The 23,893-nt window shown below is 38.1% G+C and overlaps 1 protein-coding gene across 3 annotated transcripts in view; it reads right to left on the bottom strand.

Annotated features, from left to right (window-relative positions):
* Positions 1-208: 208 nt before the first annotated feature.
* The window catches only part of WTAP (WT1 associated protein), a 36,105-nt gene continuing 12,420 nt past the window's right edge, over positions 209-23,893 (bottom strand). For 2 of the 3 annotated variants that reach the window (XM_063443217.1, XM_063443216.1), the window contains 5 exons: positions 19,076-19,134; positions 18,671-18,798; positions 12,402-12,580; positions 4,178-4,332; positions 209-1,457 (listed from right to left, as the gene is read on the bottom strand). In XM_063443217.1, the coding sequence (XP_063299287.1) occupies positions 883-1,457; positions 4,178-4,332; positions 12,402-12,580; positions 18,671-18,798; positions 19,076-19,134 (1,096 nt within the window). In that variant the 3' untranslated portion in view covers positions 209-882. Of the gene's footprint in view, positions 1,458-4,177; positions 4,333-11,811; positions 12,581-18,670; positions 18,799-19,075; positions 19,135-23,893 lie in introns of those variants that run through there. The other variant, XR_010086614.1, reaches the window with a different exon arrangement.

The following is a 23,893-nucleotide window of genomic DNA, read 5'->3' as shown; positions in this document are numbered from 1 at the left end:
AGTGAAATGTGTCTTACATGACTGCTTATTTAACTTTTGTTGCTTTGCAAATGGCTTAAAAGAACACCGTGGTAATTTTCCTCTTAAATACCCATAAGAACCTGCAAGCATCCAATTAAATTGAAAAATTTGGAAGAAACATGAAATAAAAAGTACACCCTTAACATGTTTATTCCTCACACTAAAGAGGCATAAAATGAACAAAGTGTTTTGAAGTGACATTATTAAAAATCTTTATTTTGTTTGGTCAGTACAGGCAAGGTAATATTGGAGTCACAGAGTCATATGCATTAAACAAGATACAGCAGTTTTCAAAACTGAGTAACTATTTGCACAAGTCTCAAACATTCAGCCATCTATTGAAGAAAAAATAAGAAGTATGTACAGATGTGTTGTCCAAGAGGGGGAAACTGCAATTAACACTGAAACTACCAAGGGACTTTTCTAAAAGTCCAACATTTTGAGATAAAACTACATTACTGGGTAAACTTTGGCAGCCAAACCTTCACAATACCATGACACGTTGTTGATTAGGTCAAAGGATGATGAAAAAGAGGGTAAGAATGCCCTTACACAGCAAAAAGTTTTATATATTAACAGTTGTACAGACATCATTAATATTAAGAGTTTTAGAAGTTTTGTCTTTCATTAACTTACATAAAAATAACTGAAGTCTAAACAAACGTCAATTTAAATTTCAAATTAACTTTTAAAATGTCCAAATTGGCAGAGGTATTACATTAAGCGACAAGAACAAAAACCCTCAGAAAGGTGAAATTTGTGACAAAATATGCACTATTTCTGGACAGTATGCTCTGAAATTAAACGGTGTATAAAAAAAAAACGTAAAGAAAAATTCTTCAAAATTTAGGGATTATTTTTTTACAAAATAGAACCCTGTACATTTACACTGGAGTCCAAACCATTTTGAATGCGACGTGAGCTCACAGTTCTTTTTCCTTTTCCACTGACTGGTTTCTCTTCCTGAGAGTCATGGTTCGAGTCTGTATCATTTGAATTGTGAGTGAGAGAGTTCTCACTGCCAGTGGGAGAGTCTACACTTTCATACCCAATACTAAGCTGATTCAGGTAGCTGCTCCCGCTCCTACCAGTTCTCTCATCTGAATGATTTGAGAGCTTGCCCTCATTCACAGGAGATGTGGCAAAGTCTTCTTCGGTGCAGCTGCCCTCCCTATAAATCCCTCCAGAGGTGTGAGTTCTTTGATGGGAAGACCCACCATTACTTGGTCCATTTGGCAAGCGGTTGCAATCTTTGCCAGCAGTCTCTCCCTCTTCCTTGGGATCTGATGAAGGCCTATTACCTGTGCTTTGGGACTGTTGCTGCTGAAACTGTGATAACTGCTGCCGGCACTCCTTCAGCTGCTGTTGCAGTACTAAAATAGTGCTCTGCATACCTTCCACTTCCTCATCAAGCTGAATAATAAAGTCATTTAGTTCTGAATGAGAGAAGAAAAAAAAAAAAGAAAGACAAACCATTAAGATCACTATGTGCATAAGAGAAAATGAGTTCCCTTTTAATAAGGAAAAAGGTAAGTGCTCCTAAAGTGACACTTTATGCACACGTAACAAAATAGGGACACTTCATTTTGAATCAATATTTTGGTTTTCTCTTAAAAACATTTTCACCATTGATGGTTGCATTCATACGGTTATATAGAACTAGGGAAGTAAGATAATTAGACAAACTAGGACATAAGAGCTACGGGTCTTTTAATAAGGACACCCCAATCCCCCATACTTGTGGGGACCTAGAATACAGACAATATGCAGTGCATTTCACCATTAACTCAAAGTCTAGAAAGAACAGGGCTCGACAAATCCCAGGTACCAGTTTGCTATGTCGAACAGGAATTTTGTCAAGGAGCCTAGGATTTGTCAGCCCGTTCATCAGTGAGGGAGAATAGAACCGGCCAGCTGAGGAACAGTGGAGGGGGTCACAGAGAGCGGAGATCTTCCAGTTCTTCTCTACTCCCTGATGCACCCTGCTGGGATGGTGGGATATGACATCACTCCAGGAGTGCAGAGCAAGAAGAACTTTAAGATCTTCAGCTGCCACAAAGACAAAATATGCACTATTATCTGTATGTGTGTTTGCGTGTGTGTGTGTCTCTGTTTAGGTGACCAGCTCCCCTCCGATCACAAGGGATAGGTATGCAGACGTGTCTGGTTCCACATCCATGGTTGAGATCATCAATCTTGATCTCAGCCAAGCCAATGATTTCCCACAGAAAAGCATTGGGAGGCCATTACACATGTGCAACAAAATGTTGTTCTGCATCAATCAGCATCTCCTCAGAGATGTATTGAATCAATACATCTCTATAAGGAACATTCAGCGCCTCCATGCAGAACGTGGAGACACTGAACATAGGTGCTGCACTAAGAAGCAACTCTAATAGCCATCTGAGTGACTGTCACTAGAGGTGTTACTAGGCAACAAGGTAAACTCTGCATGTTCTCTGAAAAGGGAGTGTTTACATTGAAAAGCTTGCTGGGACAGTAGACACCATAACCACTACATTAAGTTGTAGTTCTAGTTACTATAGTGCTCCTTTATGAATTTTAATTTTGTCGTTGAAAATAATACTTTGTTTAAAAAAGAAACACAAACAAACCTGGCTCCAAGCAAATTTGTCTGGGGGAAAGGGGGAGAGAGGGGAAAAGAGGGGGGGAGTGAGAGAGAACTACATTTTCTCAACTTGGAGCACTACCAAGTATTTATCAAGGGTTTATTGAACATTCTCAGTATTACCATTGGCTCTACAGCGCTCACTGCAGAAAGATATAAATCCTGGGAAAGTGCAGCAAACATTTTTTTCTTTCCCCCTTTCTTTTACAAAAATTATAGTAAAATACCAATGATTTTTGAAAAAGTAAAGGAAAAAAAATAAATGTCTACTAATATGTTGAGAATACACGTTTAAACTGATTTATGCAAATACATTTCTGGTGACATCATAAAAGATCAAAACTGCATTAAACAGTGTACCAGAGCTAGGGATAGACTGATCTGTTTGGCCTCTATTATCGGCCGATATTCAAGATTTTGGCAAATATCGGTCACCATGGATACCGACATTGAGGACCACTAAGGAGGGAGAACAAGGAGGGAGAGGACCACTAAGAGACAGGGAGAGGAGTGGAGAGGTAGGTACACTAAGTGACACGGATGGGAGGTGAGGGGAAAGGAACACTAAATATTCTTGAAAACAAAAAAATCTGTCATGTATATTTTGTGCATTTACCACTTAAAAAAAAATGAAAAAATAATACATGTTCAGTAAACAGATTTGTGTAGAAATGGTTTCTTTTTTTCAAAACAGTAAATGTACAGAATATCGGTAAGTTATCGGATATCGGCCTAAAAGTTTACATATTATCGGTGTTGACTCTAAAAATCAATATAGGGCGATCCCTAACCAGAACAGTCAAAACATGATTCTGAACAGGTTAACTTGTCAAGTGGCTTTATTATTTTTCCCAACATGGAGATTAGTCGGAGTTGCTCATGTCTAGTGCGCTCATACGTTGTACAGCCTTATGGACAAGATCTTGTATAAGTGGAGCTGCAATGTTTTTAATACTCAGCTTTGTTACTAATAAACAGAATGAAGGTAGATTGTGATTGGAAAGTTCCTTGTATCATAATATAGCAGCAGCATGAATGGTGACTGGAGAAAACAGAAAATAGCCAAAAAGAATACTGTACAAAGTAAACTCTGCATACACATTATTGTGGATAATATGAAATAAAGGGGCAAACAAGGGAATGATAAATAACACTTGAGTCTGCAGGAACAGACCCGTTGTACACAATCTAAGGCCAAATGTAAACTTTATATATTTACAAAATGCACGGCTGTGTTTCCTCCTTCCATAATCTAATTACACCTTAGTAAATGATTAGATATTCTTTGCATCACACAAGTATAACAAAAATATAATTTTATTAAGCTAAAATTAAGACAAAACTGCTCTAACCATTTCAAAAGTAAACAAGAGAACTTCACACTAAAGAGATTTGAGAAAAAAAAAATGCATGACCAAAAACTAAGGAAATGAAAGAAAAATTATCTGTTGCATTTATTAAAAAAAATGTAAGCATGGGAAATCTATATGTATGAAAAGACAGCCCATAACGTATTATGGTGCTTACCATCCTGACTGCTTTTGAGCTCCTCACTGTATTTCTTCTGTAAGGCCAACTCTGCCTCAAGCTGTGCAATGCGACCTTGGGATAGCTGCCTCCCCAGTTCCTGATTCTCCTGGATAAGCATTCGACACTTCGCCATTAACTTTTTGCCTGTTTGGCTGTAAAGGAAAGAGCCGCTGGTCAACAAAATGGAGAATAGATAACCCTGCATTTTCTTTGGCACCATTATAAGAGGCACTTGGCAGGGACTCCAGCATTTGTTAACTTACGATTCATCTTTTCTCATAACAGTCACAGCAGCTTTACTGCCTACAGTTACCAAATATTTTTCCAGAGCCTGATGATCTTCTACTCTGGAAGGACTGACATCATTACATATTACAAGATAAGCTGGAAACCAATCCAATCTGAGTATCCAGCACGCAGAGACAAAGGTCCTACGACCAGCATCTTTGGAATGTGAAGTAGCAAGGTCACTTGTCAAGTGATAAATGCAGGCCCGAGGAAAAAGCACAATAGATGCAAGTAATTTGAGATACACAAATGAAGCCAAATATTTTCAAACCACTTCCTCCCTTAGCTACACTCCCAAAAAAATGGTTTTCACAGTACAACCATAAGACTGACTAGGACTGATTACGGATTTAAAAACAAATGATTAAGACAGACTGCCATTAAACAAACACACCTCACCTTTACACAACTAAAAAAACCATCTTCTGAAGACATCCACCTCCCCCAAAAGCATTAAAATTAATAAATGCAGTAACAGATGTTATCTTGATATAGTATATTTGCTCCAACATCTATGCAAATTTGGCATTATTTAATCAATGAATGAATTCATATATCCGACCTCACATTTGAAAATCTCTCAAAATGTATTGTAATGCCATATATCCGGAAAATACAGATATATAGATTTATATGTAATTTATGCATTTTTTCTTCTTCTACATTTTACCATCTCTCCCCCATTCCTTATTTGATGGGTTACATTTTTGAGCACATACCAAAAATGTGCACTTGCATTATTGGTATGCGAAATTTTGGATTTTACATTTTTTTCCTCCTTTCAATAACATTCCTGTAACACGCGAAACCAGTAGTTATGAGGTACAGCAAGGTGTGCTGCTTATGAAAAACTCCCTCTACCAATTTGCAATGTATAATCCTGTATAATATAATCCTGTTTACCTAATAACTGCCAAAAAAACTTGGGACATCGGATGTCTGCTTACGGCTAATTAAAATACACATTTGTTCAAAGGTCAGTGAATTATTTTGTGTAGGTAATATCTGGAACTCTGCTTCGGTGAGTTTTCACTTAATTTAGCTGATGATTGGAAGCAGAGTTCACAACTGCTGGAGTGCCAAGTGTTAGCCATCACCAATGTAACTTTTTGTGGTGCACATTCCTACGGTAAATAAGGTCTCATTCATAACCAATCCACAATAGAGTATATTCTAGACTTCAAAACAATTATCTAGGGGACAAAACCAAAAAAAATTATATAAAATCTATAAAGTAGCATAGTTTGATAGAAAATCTGGAAACAGAAGAGTAAATTATTAGTAGTTGTAAGGAATCCCAAAACACCCTCAAGTTTTGTGTGTACAAAACAATTTAACTTTGTTTTGAACTTTTGTATTCTACTTTGTTTTCATTGGCTTGGAAATACAGATTTAAGCAGTTTTTCCATTTGTGAGGGAGTGAAACAAAAAGACAGCAGACACTTTTTCCAAGTCAGCATTTACAAGTAGGTTTACAAATTATACATAAACTCAAAGGTCACAAAAATCTTAGGATTAAAAGTTCCCCAAAAGGCCAAGTAGGAGGAATTGCCTGAATGTCAAATGGTTTGACCTCAATCCATGATTGCATGGTAGCAGATACACTGAGAATCATGAGAGTTGTAGTTCAGAAACATCTGGAGGGCCGGAGTTTGGAGAAGCCTGGCCTAAAATGGATATGAAATATATTTCTTGATCACACTATTCTGAATATAGGAAATGGGTATGCAACAGTTCTGCACTTGCACAAATAAAAAATGTGCTTCATGTTCAGTTTGCAATGTAGCATTTCAGAGGAATTTGTGACCCTCCACAATTAAGTCTTATTGGAGAATCTTTGACCACAAGGGGAGAGGGGGTGGAAGCTACTAGGCATCATAAGTTGCTTAAATTATATCACCTTTGGTTGCTTATTTTGTATACCTAGATCAAAATGAAAAAGTGAAGAAAGCACTATAATAAATATATATATATATATATATATATATAGAGAGAGAGAGAGAGAGAGCTCATTTTGACTTCTCTGCATTATCAATAAACTGGTGGTAATTTCTATTCAACACTTCAGTTGCATAGCTGCTAAAATATGTACCACTAATTATCTGAAGGCCATTGTCCCTTTGTGATTGAAGGACATTCAGTCTATATTATGAGGTATAGTTAGTTATAAAACAAATACATACACAAATAAGCAGTAGCTTACATTTTTCTTCTTGATTGAGCTTACACCACACACTTTTTTGACAAAGATGCATTAGAATATTTAATAAAGGAACACTCCAAGCACTATAACCACTACAGAGAGCTACAATGTTTATTGTGTCAGAACCCCCTCTCCTCCCAATGTAAGTGATCAAACTATTTTAAAACAGTTTCTGCCACAACTTCAGAGCTTCTGGCTCTATATAGGAGCTAAACCTCACGGTATGCTGGGCTTAGCTCAGGAGAGCCAATAGAAGCTCCTAGTAGCTTCCAGCTCTCCAAAATGAAGTAATGACGGAGGGTAGCAACGCGTAACAGACCCGATATAAGAAGTTAAATATTCTAAAACTGAGGGGTATGGTCATGGGAAAAAATAGCAATGCTTCCTGACCCAAAGTATTTACACACAGTGCAATGTATTGATAACTTGTTGGGGCCTTCTTATTGCTGTAGTTACTGTGCAGGAGATCAAAGAACCACCTGTAGAAGAGTTCTCTAGGTCTTCCAGTCACACAGTTGTTTTAAGAGAACCAACAGACAAGTGGGTGGCCAGATCTTGAAACTATTTATTCTTTTTTAAATCTATACATTTGATTAGCAATGTATAGATTGTTTATGCTCTTTCACAGAAAAGTAGCCCAGGTACAATTAAAAAATGCACATAGGTAAGCAGACGCACGGTGATAATTCACAACTGTAGTATACAACTTCTACTCATGCCTACTCTCACAAATAGGATGTGACATTGTATTAAGGCCCTTAAAAAAAAAAAAAAAAAAAAAAAAAAGCCACTATAGAGCCTATTACACTAAACAGGACATTTCATAAAAGCAGCTGTACCAGTAATTTTTCACGCCTAGTTCATAAACTCTAATGTAAAAGCTCCAAGCAGATTGAAATGATGAAAGGTTTGCACCCAGAGTGGGCAAATACACAGAGACCCATCTGTTTTAAGGGTCGTGGCAAGATGTTGAGGATATGCAGGAATATGATAATTTATAGACATGTTTACGGTAGTTTAGTGATAATACTCTGGGTTCTAGAACAGTGTAGCTCTGTCATAAGTAAACACTATAGATTCACAGCTTTTATAAAACACAATAATGTAGAAGAAAGATACTAAAGAGGGAAACTTAGGAGGCAACACAGTGGGTTTCCACCACTTACAATCTATGGCACACCAAAAGCACTTTAACCATCAAACATTACAAAAAATTATTGGGTTGAGCAGCTTCCTCTTACTGCACCCCACTGCCATCTAACAACCCCAAAACACTCGACTCACTATAATTTCAAGAAAAATGCATTTGCAAGACCTTTCAAAACACATGGATAATATATTATCACTATTTTATATGTGTTCTCAAAAATACACACATCATAACAGTCATGAGCACAACAATTAGGGTATAGCACATTTTAAATAGAAGCAGAATATAGATGACATTTGACCACGCAATGTTATCTGTATTCTGCTTCCAATTAAAGTCTTCTAAACCCTAACTTTTGAGCTCTGATCTATTGCCTTTTATCTACTTTGACAAGTGTTTGGCCACCCTGAGAATTTCTCCAAAATACATGTGAAAATTATTGAAATTGTAAGTTTTCCAGATAAAATGTACTATTGACATCACATATCATTTACAAAAAAATGCTAGCTTGTAATAACTTAAACACTAGTTTTAGCATGAATAAAAAAAATGTTCAAAATTAAATGGTACTTAGAAAAATTCCTGGACATGAACAGATTTATCTTGAATTAAAATGTGTGCATTTTGCAAGTCCTACAAATAGAACTGGAAACATTTTGTGACCTTTTAGAATGTATACTACAGTAACTGCAAATGCACAAAACATTTAATATGCTTTTAATAATATGCTTTTATAGCTTTCTCCGCACCCTTCTCATTCCATGGCACTAATTGAAAATATCTTCTGTTGCATTTAACAGTTATATGGTGGTAATTTCCCTATACATTAGGGAGGGAAAAAAAAGTTTAAAATATCAACATTTCAAGTAATAACCATTTGCTTTTATATAGATCATATGCAATTTCACAAAAAAAAAAAAGCAATTAATCTAAAATGAGCAAGTTAATCAGTTTACATCCCAATAGATATTCAAACCATATTGAGACCTGTTAAGTTCACAGCATTTATCACTTCACAAATGTTTGCTGAAAAACTACATATTTAAGTGTAGACTCCCCAGACACATGAATGGATTAGATTGGTTTGTAAAGAAAAAATGTATGATTAGCAGACCACTAAAACTGAGATGAAAGTATACACTCAATCTATAATAAATCAATTAAAACACAGAACCTACTTAAATTACTCAAACTATATTCCAACACCCCTGTAACTATTAAGCTGTTTTCAAATTATTAATCCTGGTGCAGTAAACGGGAAGCCTTTAAAAAGGGGCACAAGGGCACCAAAACAACTTAATCTAAATGAAGTTATTATGCCAGGAGGCCCCTGGGCAAACTCTTACCATCAGGAGTTAAACCAAACTCCAAAGTCAGCTGCAGCTTTCAGACAAATCAGAGGCGCACCTGACTGGCGGCACTCTGCACTTCCTAAAATGGTAATTTCAGAAGCTGTATGCTGCCAGGGAGGGAGGGTTTTGAGGATTGGTGCTAGAGGCAACTTTGGGGATAAAAAATGTTTTACACCTGAAGGTAAGATTGCATCTAGGTTTCTCCTGGCACCATAATAACTTCATCTAGATGACGTTGTTATCGTGCCTTATGCTGCATAAAGTGGCCACGAAACGACATGGATAAAAATTTATTGTGGGTCTATGGATAACATTTATATAGGTCATTTTAAAATGAAGAGTTTAGAAACTTACATATAGTCCAGGCATACCGTCATAAACTGAAAACAAAGCAAGCCTCTCATTTTCAGCCACAAATTTATGATCAGAATATATGTAAAGATTTATAAGTAGCTACTGTTTTGCATGTGGTGCAATCAATGGTTTGCTTATTTTATTTGTAAACCGTGTGAATAAGGAAAAAAGGCTGCCAAGTAATGTCGTTATAAAAGTATAATGCTACAAAATGCACATTGTCATAACAATCATGGATAACCATCTTCAAACATGTTAACTATTAAAGAATGTTTTTTTTTCAAAATGTGTTTTTTGTAAAGCTCTGTTCATAATTTGTTATCCAATCTAGATATTGTAGCATTGCTAAATATTAAACTGCTTAATTCAACTGTATTGATTTCCACACCAAGTTTTCTTTCTTTATATTCAAATCATTTTGACCAAGATTGATTAACCAGTACATTTTAAAGTTAGACTATTTTTCTCCTAAGCGAATTTAACTAACTGAATAAAAGACTGTTTTATTGAGCCAGTGTCAACTGGTTTCAGACTTGTGTAAAACGAGGAAAAAACGAGGAAAAAATTATGAAATCTGATGAACTGCAACATACCTTACTACAGTAAAATAAATAAAATGTAAACATAACTACAGGAATATTTCTTTCAAGGAAATGCACTGAACCATCGAATCAACACATGATCAAATATCCAGAAAGGTTACAGGATTTTCCCCTACTAACTTAAGTAAAACAAAACCCTGAAGGATCATTTGACAAACTATATATACCCATTAATCAAGTTATAGCCTTTTGTAGTCATTTTTGGTACAGTGCCAAATTCTTCCCAGTAAATATAATTTATGCAATTGTAGGCCTGTCCATCCATGAAACGTATGTATAACAAGATCAGTTTTAGATAAAACACAAATTTAAACTTGGTACATTGCAGTAATGAAACAACCAGACATACAATATGATATACTTACCAGACGATTGCACCTGTTGTCATCAAGGTGATAAAAGCAGTCAGACTAACCAATCCCTAAAAGATGCTTGCAGCATCATAATACCTGAATGCAATGCACTGCAATTAGCATGAGGTGGCAGCAAAAACAGACACGTACTCACTGTAAATAATGGGGCTGTCCAAGCACCATAACCACTACATGCAAATTTAGTTGTTATGGTGGCATTACGCAGTGGGCACCTGGTTCTTGGTCAAACCTTTTGAGCAGAATGACCAAACGTGTGGGCCCTTAAGGCCCAGACCTTTGCTCAGCTATTGCCAATGTGGATGTTCAACTTCAACATTACCTAGAGAACAACCCTATTTTCAAAGCATACGATGGCTGGGTGTGTGCAGTTAGTTGCTTTGTCAGACTTGAGAACATGGAAGGAATTGATACTGTCAATGCAGAAATTGACCTTCCACATTAGAAATAGTTTAGCAAAGGTCTGGGGTGCTGGTACACCAGATGTTGGACATGACAATGCAGAGATAAAAAGATTCAATATGAAGTGATCACGTGTCAGTTTAGCGTTCTAGTGTTATGTATATAAACATATATACATATACACAAATTTCATGACAAATGAACACTATTAATGAAATAAAGTTGACATATACAAACTATTAAGTACTAGAATGAATACCATGCCCAACATCCAAATAAAATAAAAGTGATGAATATTTAGTTCTATTAGACACCCCTAATCTTCTCAGAAGAAACTTGATAATTGTAAAAATGGGTCTGCACACTCTGGCTTTTCCTTACAAATTGTGGAAATAAATAAATTTAAAATGAATAATGTTCTCCTTTCCATCGCTTCAACAAATACAGATTGATGCTGCAGTTTTACCAAATGCCTTTTCCATATAGTTGTGCTGTGACATAAAACATATTAAATCACATAAAACAAACATTAATAAACCCACTAAAATAAAAGATCTAGGCAGTTGATACCATATCTCCTATTTCCTGATATAAAAACTGGACCATTCACTTGGAAAATGTAGTTATTAAAAGCTAGCCTTGGAATAACAGACTAGTTGCAAAACCTCTTAGTTTCGAAAGATACGAGTGTCACACCTTCAGTGTATTTACACATAATTTTTGATGGAGGTCCATTGTGTTATCAAACATCAGAGAAGTATGCTTCATCACACTAAGTACCAGCAGTATAGTATAAAATAGAAATATAATACCAGCTGGCTGTTCAGAAGCATGCACTACTACTCTGGTGTGATAGCTCACTGTTTCATGCCCATGACTATTGGACAGTAATCATTAAGTAAAAATCACCTTTGCTCGAGTTTGGGCCCAGCAGTTCAGTAAACAATCATGAAGTCCAGAGTCTTAATTGGAAACACGGACTTAGTTTCTATAAGTCACTAGGCTCAATATTAAGAGCAAGGAACATTCCACTTTACATTTTTTATGGGAATATTACATGATCAATTCATGATTTTTGTTTTTAAGCAAAAGAAAAATAAAAATCACTAGGTTCTCTCCTCCATAAATGGGTGCCGACACATTGTGCCAGACTTAAGACTTCTTTTTCTCCCTGTATTTTCTTCAACCAGAACCATTTTTGCAAGTGTCTAAGTGTTCTAGAAATGGGACACTGCCGGATGTGGACACTTCTTCGGAATAGTCCGACGCTCTCAGGCCTTTGAAGCAAATGAGGGGAGGAAAATAAAAAGCTGAAATACAAGGTTCATCTGATAAGATTTACATTAAGCATTATAAGCTGGACAGTAAGAATGTGGCTTTTTTGGCTCACAAGAGTCTGAGTCTTGGTGTGCAAAACGAGTACTTGGCCATCCCACCATAGCATTCTCGCAGTGGGAGTGTCAGGGAAGTCTTGACTGGGGAGTATTTGGTTTGTTTACCTATCAGGCGTAAATTTCCAGGCACTCAGTTCATTTTGGGCTTGTTCCAGTTTGTCTTTAGTCTGTTCCAGTTCGCTTTTCATTTTGAGGAAAAACAAGTTGATAGCTGGGTCAACCATAGTCGTTCTCAGCTGGGCAACGCTTGGCTGCTGTACTTGCTTGAGGTGCTGAATCTGGTTCTGTGTAGATGAACCAAAGGCACAGTTACTAGCATGCCAGAAGAGCAGACAAAATGGCAACTGTCATTTTGCAGAGGCAGATAATTCAATCATATAGTCGTACAAGCATCTGAATGAAAATCTCTGGATAACAGTTAGTTTACAATTGCTTATTTATTTATTTTTTTATCTTTATGAAAATGGAAATCTATATAATTTGAAAATAATTAGCCATGAAACATGAATTGTGCTACAAAGTGCAGATTTCAAAAGTAAGCATTCTAACATGTACACATTTTTATTTTATTAAAACAAAAATTAAAAAAAAAATTCATTCCCTGACCCCTATTTCAACCTGTATAAGTTTTCTCCGTTGCAATATTAAATATACCACATTATACACTTTCTTTTAACATTAATACTTTTAATACAGAGCATTCACAATTTTAGTAAATATCAGTATGCCAAGTACATGTTAACCATTCATTTTGAAATTATCCAAAAGGAGCAAGAGTGAACCTGATGCATACAAATGTTAAAGGAACACTATAAGCACCAGCATAACTCAACCTAATTTGATTTGGCCTCAGACATGCTGTGGTTTTGTCACTGCATCATTCTATTAAAGGGACACTATTGCTTAATGAAGCAGTTTTGGTGCATCGAACATGCCCCTGCAGCCTCACTGCTCAATCCTCTGCCATTGAGGAGTTAAATCCCTTTGTTTATGAACCCTAGTCACACCTCCCTGCATGTGACTCGCACAGCCTTCCATAAACACTTCCTGTAAAGAGAGCCCTGTTCTCTTTAATTAAGATTTTCCTATCCCCGGCTATGTTAATAGCTTGCTAGACCCAGCAAGAGCCTCCTGTATGTGATTAAAGTTCAATTAAGAGATTGACAGACAATTAGTTACGATAAATTACATCTGTTTGAAAGTGAAACCAGTTGTTTTTTTCCATGCAGGCTCTGTCAATCATAGCCAGGGGAGGTGTGGCTAGGGCTGCATAAACAGAAACAAAGTGATTTAACTCCTAAATGACAGTGAATTGAGCAGTGAAATTGCAGGGGAATGATCTATACACTAAAACTGCTTTATTTAGCTAAAGTAATTTAGGTGACTATAGTGTTACTTTAAGCTCTGAAAAAAAGTTTTGCAGCTCAGTGCAGCATAAGTCATGTCCCACCCCATTTTCACACAGTTATTTACCAATGTGTCAGATGACCACTCTCAGCCAATGACTGTCATTCTGTGTAACACAAGTTGCAAAGAACTGACAATAGCCAGCCCGGAACTCCAGTAATACACCTATGAAGCTTCTGGGGATGGAATTACACCACAGGCAGCAGAGGGGTTTATATCTCCACAGTGAAATGCTACTCAAACAGACTCCAGGCACCATGACCACTTCAAATCACTTACCGTATATACTCGAGTATAAGCCGACCCGAATATAAGCCGAGGCCCCTAATTTTACCACAAAAAAACTGGGAAAACTTATTGACTCGAGTATAAGCCTAGGGTGGGAAACGCAGCAGCTACTGGTAAATTTCTAAATAAAATTAGATCGCAATAAAATTACATTAATTGAATATTTATTTACAGTGTGTGTATATAATGAATGCAGAGTGTGTGTGTGTGTGTGTATATATAATGAATGCAGAGTGTGTGTGTGTGTGTATATATATATAATGAATGCAGAGTGTGTGTGTGTATATATATAATGAATGCAGAGTGTGTGTGTGTGTATATATAATGAATGCAGAGTGTGTGTGTGTGTGTGTATATATAATGAATGCAGAGTGTGTGTGTGTGTGTATATAATGAATGCAGAGTGTGTGTGTGTGCGCGCGAATGCAGAGTGTGTGTGTGTGTGTGCGCGCGAATGCAGAGTGTGTGTGTGTGTGTGCGCGCGAATGCAGAGTGTGTGTGTGTGCGCGCGAATGCAGAGTGTGTGTGTGTGTGTGCGCGCGTGTGTGCGTGCGCGTGTGAATGCAGAGTGTGCGTGTGAATGCAGAGAGCGTGTGCGCGCGTGTGAATGCAGAGTGCGTGTGCGTGAAGGCAGAGTGCGTGTGTGCAGAGTGCGTGTTAGTGCGTGTGTGCGCAAAGTGAGCGTGCGTGCGCGCAGAGTGTGTGCGAGTGCGCGCAGAGTGTGTGCGAGTGCGCGCAGAGTGTGTGCGAGTGCGCGCAGAGTGCGTGCGAGTGCGCGCAGAGTGCGTGCGAGTGCGCGCAGAGTGCGTGCGAGTGCGCGCAGAGTGCGTGCGAGTGCGCGCAGAGTGCGTGCGAGTGCGCGCAGAGTGTGTGCGAGTGCGCGCAGAGTGTGTGCGAGTGCGCGCAGAGTGTGTGCGAGTGCGTGTGAGTGTGTGCAGAGTGTGTGTGAGTGCGTGCAGAGTGTGTGAGTGCGTGCAGAGTGTGTGTGAGTGCGTGCAGAGTGTGTGTGAGTGCGTGCAGAGTGTGTGTGAGTGCGTGCAGAGTGTGTGTGAGTGCGTGCAGAGTGTGTGTGAGTGCGTGCAGAGTGTGTGAGTGCGTGCAGAGTGTGTGAGTGCATGTGTGTGAATGCAGAGTGTGTGTGTGTGTGTGTGAGTGAATGCAGAGTGTGCGTGTGAATGCAGAGTGTGTGAAGGGCATTTTTTTTGCCCCCCCTCCCTGCTTGGAGGGGGATATAGCAGTCCCTGGTAGTCCCAGTGGCATGTACTGAGCGGGGGGGGGGGGGGGAGGTGGCAGCAAGCTGTTACTTACTTTTCCAGCAGCTCCCTTCATCTCCCTGAGTAAATCTCGTGGTTTGCGTGCCGCGCGGAGCGTTGCCATGGTAACCCGTGGCAACACTGACGGCCGTGGGACTCGCAAGATTTACACAAGGAGATGAAGGGAGCTGCTGGAAAGGTAAGTAACAGCTTGCTGCCGGTCCCCGCAAAAAATATTAATTTTATTTTATTATTATTTATATTTTGGCAGGGAGGTGGGCTCTCACTTCCTGGTGGTCCAGTGGCATTGGCAGTTCAGTGGAGGGGGGCTGGCAGCCCCCCTCCTACACAGCCACTGGTCTGTATTATGGAAATGTAAGTTGCCATAATACAGACCCTGACTCTAGTATAAGCCGAGGGGGGCTTTTTCAGCATAAAAAAAAAAAAAATATGTGCTGAAAAACTCTGCTTATACTCGAGTATATACGGCAAGTGATAATGGTGCTTGATAGCTAACTTGAGAGAATTTTTATAGTTCTGTTATTTAGGTCTGAATGGGACACTATAGGAACTCAGACCACTTCAGATAATTGAAGTGGTCTGGGTGCAATGTCCCTGTTCCACTTAGTCCTGCAATGTAAAACATTCAGAATCTGAGACAGCCACTAGAGGAGCTTCCAGACGTTTACCAGATTTTAGGTTACCTAAGTGACGCTGGATGTCCAAACACTCTGCATGAGGACATCCAGCATGAGTGAAATCACCCTAGGAAAGCACGGCATCCAATGCTTTCCAATGGGTAGGGCCTAATGCACTCACAGCGCTTGCGCCTTCGGTTCCCCCAACAGGCGACCTCTGGTGAGGAGCAGCATGTGACATCGGCACTGAAAACAGTTGAGTAAATAAAGGGTTATTTAACTCTTCATGTAACAGATGACCAAAGGGCACTATAGTGTTAGGAATACCATTTTGTATTCCTAACTCTCTAGCATCCCTTTAAATTTTAAGATTACTATGAATAACCCAGTCTGTGTTTCTGACTGGCCTCTACTTCTCAGTAGGTAATGAGCCACTGAGGGCAAAGTGAGCTGAGCTGTTGGGAGGCAGAGGCTAAAGACTGGAGAAAGAGGGGAGACAGGAACATATACATTGGTCTCTTTTACCAAGCATGGTTTTACGATTCCTACGACCAAGCTGCAGGGAATACAGGTACCAGTATCTTACAGATCACATCTTCACAAAAGGATTCTGGAAAGACTGTCTATACTCTGCAAGTGTCTGCCAATCCTGGCATTTAGCATTCACTACTTATTCTTTTACTGGTGCGTATAAAAATAAAACCACATTCCAGTCTTACTCTGGGTACCAACATAATTTAAGTGCGTTTGATACATTTTAGCTTCTCATTCTTGTGTTTTTTTCACAATAATTTCTCATTTCCTAAAAGAAAATATTTGGGGGCTAATTTAAAAAGTGCCAATTAAAATCTGCTTTAATAAGGGAGGGTCCCTCTAAGTTATGTTGGTAACCAAAAGTTTATTTAATTCCAGAGCTTTTACCACTATTCCTTGGTCAACCATGTCAATTTGCTGGGGAGAACGTAGTGCTAATAATCTGAATTTTTTTTTGGGAAATGCATTCTACTGGATGCTAAATGTTAAACCAGGGCATTTCTGTTTGCATACTGTGCATTATTGGTTTGCAACATGGCAATAGTAGGCAACCTTCAACACGCCAGATGTTGTAAAAGACATGTCCCTGATGCTTTTACAACATTATGGATGTAAGAGTATTATGGGTGATGTAGTCCAAAACATCTGGAGTGCCGAAGGTTGCCTAACCCTGCCATAGAGAATTATTGCTTCACTGAACGCAAAACTGGTTGACATATGGAAAAATATTATAATAAAAATGACAGATTGGCATCAAAGGTATGCTACTCTCAAAAATATAGGTAAAGTATATGTATGTGTTTAGTACAGAGTTCCTGTAATAATAGGGAACATGATTTTAAATCCAATCTCAATTTGTAGTTCGTGTTTGTGTACAAATGTTTAACCAACTCATACTTGTTTAAAACAAAAAAAAAGTACTGATATTTAAAGGAACACTATAGTGTCAGGAATACAAACCTGTATATAGTTCTAAAATAACAATTTAGGCTCCAGCCCCTGGTCAAAAGGTGATTCTACCCACCTTTTTCCAGCACTGTGCAGGACCTTCATGACTGGCTCCACCCCCTTGGCTGAGATCAAACTTTATTATCTCAGCCAAGCATTGGGAGGCTGCATCTCTGCACCAATCAGCATCTACTCAGAGATGCATTAAATGAATGCATCTATGAGGAACTTTCAGAGCTTCTGCAAATAACGATAGGCTGGCATTATTCTGACCACATAGCTGTTTCTATCAAGCTGCTTTGGAAAGGTTTAACAAAAAAACAACACAAAAACAACAGTGCTATCTAGGGAAACAAAGCCAGGACACACTGCGCCCACTCACACTATTGGCCAATCTTTGCGAGCATCCACGGGCTGCAAGTGCTAAAAACAGCTTAACATAAAAACAGGGGATGGCATCTAAAGAAAAAAAAAACAATGAGTAGCAGTGGTTATATTGCTTAGAAAGCCCCTTAAAACTTAACACTTAATATAGTTGGAAGGGGACAAACTTTCACACGCATACATACTTCCCATCCAAGCTTGCTGATATTCTATATAGGCTTGGACAAACCATATCATTAGGAGCAAAAAGGCAAAAACACCTTTCCAAAGTACCTACACTCCATCTCGAGTTGGTGGAAAGATCTTGTATAATGAATGGATAAAAATTATAGCAAAGTAAATATTTTCAATAATTAAGTAAGCCCACTATAGTCTAACTTTTCATACTTAAGAACATTATATTTACTAGCAGACAGTTATGGAGAATGTGGAAACCTGGAAATTAATAGATTTTTTCCCCCCACAGTCTAGTAGCACTTTAAACACTGCTTACACAGGAGAAAAATGATCAGGGTGTGTGTTCTTTTGTAAATTTGAATAAAGACCCCTAAATTCACCAGGAGTCATAGTGGGCATTCTCCATCAAACACCTAGAGAACACCATTTCATCTTCACTGAACAACTAAAACACTGAAGTGTAAATTGCTATGCTATTAAAAATCCTTTTTCAGGTTGTCTGCTGAGTTTCTATCAGTTTTTATCAGTAATTGTTCCTAATGGTCAAAAAAATTGTGATTCAACCTGAACATGACTTTCTTCACTCTGGAGAGAGCTAAAAATATTGTGAGCGCAACAGCAAGTTTACTTTTGTGGAACCCAACACATGCCTGGAATCAAAACTGCACGAGATGCGTTGCAAGCTGCTCCCCCCCCCCCCCCCCCCTCCCAAAAAAAACAAAACAAACAAAAAACACATACTAACCGTGCACTCCTGCATTTCTTGCTCCTTTGTAGCCAATCTCATTACTAATATGTTCTCCCTTCGAGCAGACTCTTGCTGCTGCTGTTTCAGCTTTTCCTCAGACTCTCGCAGTCCAGTCACATCATTGGCTAAAGAAAAATAATGTTAATTAAGGTGAGTTTTCAATATCGTAAAGCTTTAGTCAGTAATAAATATACATTTAGCAACAAACTCACCTAGTCAAAGGATAGGTACAGAAAATGTATTACATTAATATCCGATAAACTAAGACATTTACTAAACATGGCTACTTCTTTATTGTAAAGCGCTGCGGAATTTGATAGCGCTATATAAATATCATAATAATAAAACCTTTTCCTAAACAGAAACCATCACTAATTATTCTGAAACCATCTATATACTTACAATTCAGGTCACTGTACTTGTTCTCCAAAGCTTGCACATAAGCTTCATACTGCTTCCACCTATAAAGAAGAAAAAAAAAATAAAAAAAATAAACACACCCCAAAAGTTTTTAGTTAATTCTTTAAGAACAAAAGGTTTTTTTTCCAAGATAGGCATTCATGACTAAGGCCTTTCTGGCATTTATCAGGTGTGTTCATTCAACCAGAATGTCCAATTTTCGGTTTAGGTGTATATACATACAATTTTTTTCATAAGTGAATTTTGATAATTCGACCATTTATTATTTTTTGTGTTTTTAAAAATCTTTGTTTTCATTAATAATTTCACAAGCCTCATGTGTCCCACTACAGTAAAGAACCCATATATGAGATACGGATACTACCCTGAGGACATGACACCTCACATGTTAACCATAGCCAGATTTTAGAATTCTAACCCAAATTAAGCCTAAAGCAAATTGAAACTCAAAAGCAGCCCAATGCTAACCAGAAAGATGCAATCAACGGATGTCTCTGTTGACATCAGCATAAGGATTTATTCTGCTTACATAGAATAGAACTCCCTGTACTTTGTGGTCCAAACATACACTTACATTATTTTTTTTAAATATCCCATGCAAATCTTATAATGTCTTAGTCAACAAAATTAAACTTTAATCTGCATTCTGTCATTTTCATAAAAGACAATTGAAAAATAAAATAAAGAAAGGAGAGGGGGGACCCAAGGACAATTTTTTGTGTACAGTCAAGTTGACAAAACTTGACAACGGGCTGAGCTTAAAGCGGCAGAGTTACACCGATCTTACCTTTCTCCTATTGTTTCCTCTCTTAGAATTTGTTTCCTCTCTTAGAATCTGTTCTTTTCGAATCTAGTTTTCTTTAAAACATAAGACAAAGGAGTGTCTATTTTGTCTAATATATATTTTCCTATGTCTGACACAAGGAGGAGTTTAAGTCATTTCCATTTCCTGGGTCAGAGAAAGAACTAAGCCTACACCTTGACACAGGAAATGGAGCCGACTTCAGCTCCTCCTTGTGTCAGAGAATGTTGTAGGAAAAATACGTAAGATAGTGGTGCCTACTTTATCTTATGTTTTTAAGAGAAAAAGATCAGAAAAAAAAAAGAAAGATTCTGAGCGGAAAAGAAGAGGAAACAATAGGATAAAGGTAAGTTCAGCGTGACAGTGCTGCTTCAAGAAAGGTTTACTCACAATCCATAAAAGTCAATCTGGCAGAAGGGTAAAAGTAAAAAGCAGGCATAATGGGCAAAAGAGAACAAAATGAAGCGACATAGCGGAAGATATGAAATAGATAAAAATTACAGTGCCTCTTTAATGTGAAGTCATTGCACAATATTCTCTCTGATAAGCAGACTTCTCTGACAGCTTAGTGACCAATTCTTTAAAATAAATAGACAATGGTCATTAAAGGCACACTATAGGGTCAGGAACACAAACATGTATTTCTGACCCCAGTGTTAAAACCACCATCTAACCCTCCTGGCCTGCCTAAATATAGTAAAATCTTACTTCTATTCAAGTCTGCAGCTGCTGGCTCTGCCCCTGATATGCCTGCTTGGCTGACAAAAATCATAAGTGACTCTCTGAGCCAATCACAATGCTTTCCTGTAGGATTGGCTGAAACTGTCAAGGAGGCAGATCAGAGGCAGAGCCAGCACAAGTCAAACACAGCCCTGACAAATCAGCATCTTCTCATAGAGATATACCGAATCGATGCATCTCTATGAGGAAAGTTCAGTGTGTTCATGCAGAGAGTGCAGCACTGCCCCAGATAGCAACTCTAGCAGACATGTGACAAATGGCCAGTGGAGGTATCACTAGGCTGCAATATAAACACTGCATTTTGTTCTGAAAAGGCAGTGTTTACTGCAAAAAGCCTGAAGGGAATGATTCTACAATAAGCTGTAGTAGTTCTGGTGACTATAGTGTCCCTTTAAAACATATATTGGAAAACACTGTGATTAGATTAGTTTTCACAGTGTCAAGGGGAGTCAAAATCGGTAGCAGTCACTAGGGTCAAAAAAACAACTATTGTAATAGAATACCAACTCCACTAGTGACTCATTTTATATTTATATTGTTTCAATGGATTTTAAGGAGAGACTCTAGTCCCTTAACTATTGCAGTTCACTGTAGTGGTTATAGTGGAAACAATCTATAGGTGCAGTCTCCTTGGTTATCTTGAAACCATTTCAGGAGTTTGAATAACATGGTGACTCTCCCTGTGACTAAAACCTGGCCATTTTGCAGCAGCTGGGTAAGAAATTCTGCATTACCTGTTAAATGTGGAAACTAAATGTACATATTAGTTGACCAGCAGTAGGTGGGTAGTTATTTTAGGTGGTGAGAAAGCCCTGGATTTTAATCAAATCATTCAAATGGCTTAACACTAACTAGGGATATAGCACCTGCAGAGTCTTAGGGGTCTTTACTACAAGATTGATCTCTAGGATAGAGAATAATCTTGTAGTAAAAGATATATGAGAGCCCCTTAGATACAACTGGGAGAAGATTTCCTAAGCATGCTTAAACTAGGGGAAACATTTTTTTAGGTATAGAAATGTGAGGGTAGTGTCAATAAAGATTTATTGTTCTTAGTAGAGTGTATGAAGGTGCAACATGTATTGCTTGATTAGGTTGATATTTGATAATCAGCATTTTGGTCAAAATAATAAGTTTATAGTATGTAATAAGCAGCCATAAAATACAAGGTTCCATGGCAGGTGCCACTTCATCAACTCAATGGCTGTCCTGAAAGCTGTGGCTGGAGTCCAGCGGACCCCCGGTAAGTTGTCAGAACCATGCATAAATCGTTTTACCTGGGAAGCCACCAGGGTACTGTAACCACTACAGCACGTTGTAGTTGTAATAGTGATTGGAGTGTTTGTTTCATTAAATGTACATATCGTGAAAATAATTTTATTTTTATTTTTAAATGAGGTGCTCCTCACAGGAAAGCATTGCTTCAATGCTTTCCTTTGGAAATTTAACCAACGCTGGATGTCCTTATGCAGAGTGTGAGGACGTCACAGTGTTAGTGATGCGGGCAAGTCGCCTAGCCACAAGGAAGTGCCTCTTCTGGCTGTCTGATTGACACTTTAGGCAGTCTTAGTCCTGCAAGGTAATCACTACTAAGGGAACAGGGACACTGCAACCAGACCACTTTAATGAGCTGAAGTGGTCTGAGTGCCTATTGTGCATCCTTTAATTTTAAAGATCCCTTTCATTTATTAGCTATAAATAAATGTTAAATAGGAATAAGTTTGTGTAGGTCTCCCCCCCCACCCCCCTAAAAACCCCAACAAAACACAGGACTTGCACAGCCTTGGTGAATGTGCACTGCAGTGCCTGAAGAACATTGTGTACGATAAGAGGAAAACCTCTGAATACTTCAAGGAACACTATAAAAAAATTACAAACAGGCTCATAAAACAAGCTTATCAAAGTAGATCTATTATACATATGAAAATTATTAATTGTACACTTTCCAAAACATAAAAATATAAAAACAAAAAACAAAAAAAAAAAACAGTATGAAACTTCAAACTTATGAGAAAGTTATATGCTAGTTGAGATGTAAGTCTGAGGTTTGTATAGTTCAAATGATACTTTACTGTACAATCCAGAATGGTTTTCTGTCATAAATATGTATTTAGGGACACTATAGTCACCAGAACAACTACAGCTTATTGAATTTGTTCTGGTGAGTAGAATCATTCCCTTCAGGCTTTTTGCGGTAAACACTGTCTTATCAGAGAAAACGCAGTGTTTACATTACAGCCTAGGGATAACTCCACCGGTCACTCCTCAAGTGGCTGTTAGAGGTGCTTCCTTGGGCAGAGTAAGCATCACTGCCATTCAGGGTCTCCACCCTCTGCATGAAGGTACTGAACTTTCCACATTGCATGCATTGATTAAATTAATCTCTAGGAGAAGATGCTGATTGGCAGGGCTGTGTTTGACTTGTGCTGGCTCTGCCCCTGATCTGCATCCTTGACAGTCTTAGCCAATCCTATGGGAAAGCATTGTGATTGGCTCAGACCACCATGTCTGATGTCAGCAGACACGGCAGACTTGAATACAAGTAAGATTTTCCATATTTAGGGAGGAAAGAGGGGACCAGATGGTGGTTTTAACACAATAGGGTCAGGGATACATGTTTGTATATTAAAGGAGCACTATAGGGTCAGGAACACAGTGTGAGAGACTCTAAAAACTAAGTCTCTCTCAGTGAGCATTGCCAGGATAACTATACTAAACACTTTCTGGTTGGTGCTCCACTTTAAAAAGGGAAATGTCATCAGTACGTAAAACATGGACTATTGTTTATAACTTGTTTATAACAATTGTTCATGTTTGTTTTATTTTAAATGTTTATTAAAGATTTTAAAAAAATGGTGACAATCCAGGTCAGTCCTGGCACAGCTCGTACATACAATGCACACAAGGATAAAAATAATCATTTTCATTCTCTTTAGGTCAACTACCAGAGCTTATAATAAGCATGGGCAGGGAGCAAAGAAAGAGGTGTCAATTTGCACGGTAAAGTTGGATGGGTTAATACATTTAATTTTCTATTTTAGACCTCGCAAATACATACTTAAAATTTAGGCTTGTTTCGGTTACCCTTTAATAAAGCCAAATATAAGTATGACAACCAATAAGAGGGAGGGGGTATAAGGAGTATAAAACTACTTGTTTAGTAAGGACAACCGAATGCTATATGATTTAGGAAATTTATAGGAAATTTGTGCAAGCCAGCCCCTTCCTTACTTTCATTTTTAGTTTGCCGATGTTTT

This window comes from Pelobates fuscus, chromosome 2 (genome assembly GCF_036172605.1).
Source record: "Pelobates fuscus isolate aPelFus1 chromosome 2, aPelFus1.pri, whole genome shotgun sequence".
NCBI classification, from domain to species: domain Eukaryota; kingdom Metazoa; phylum Chordata; class Amphibia; order Anura; family Pelobatidae; genus Pelobates; species Pelobates fuscus.
Note: the sequence above shows the minus strand (reverse complement) of the source record. Positions and strands in the feature narration are given on the sequence as shown.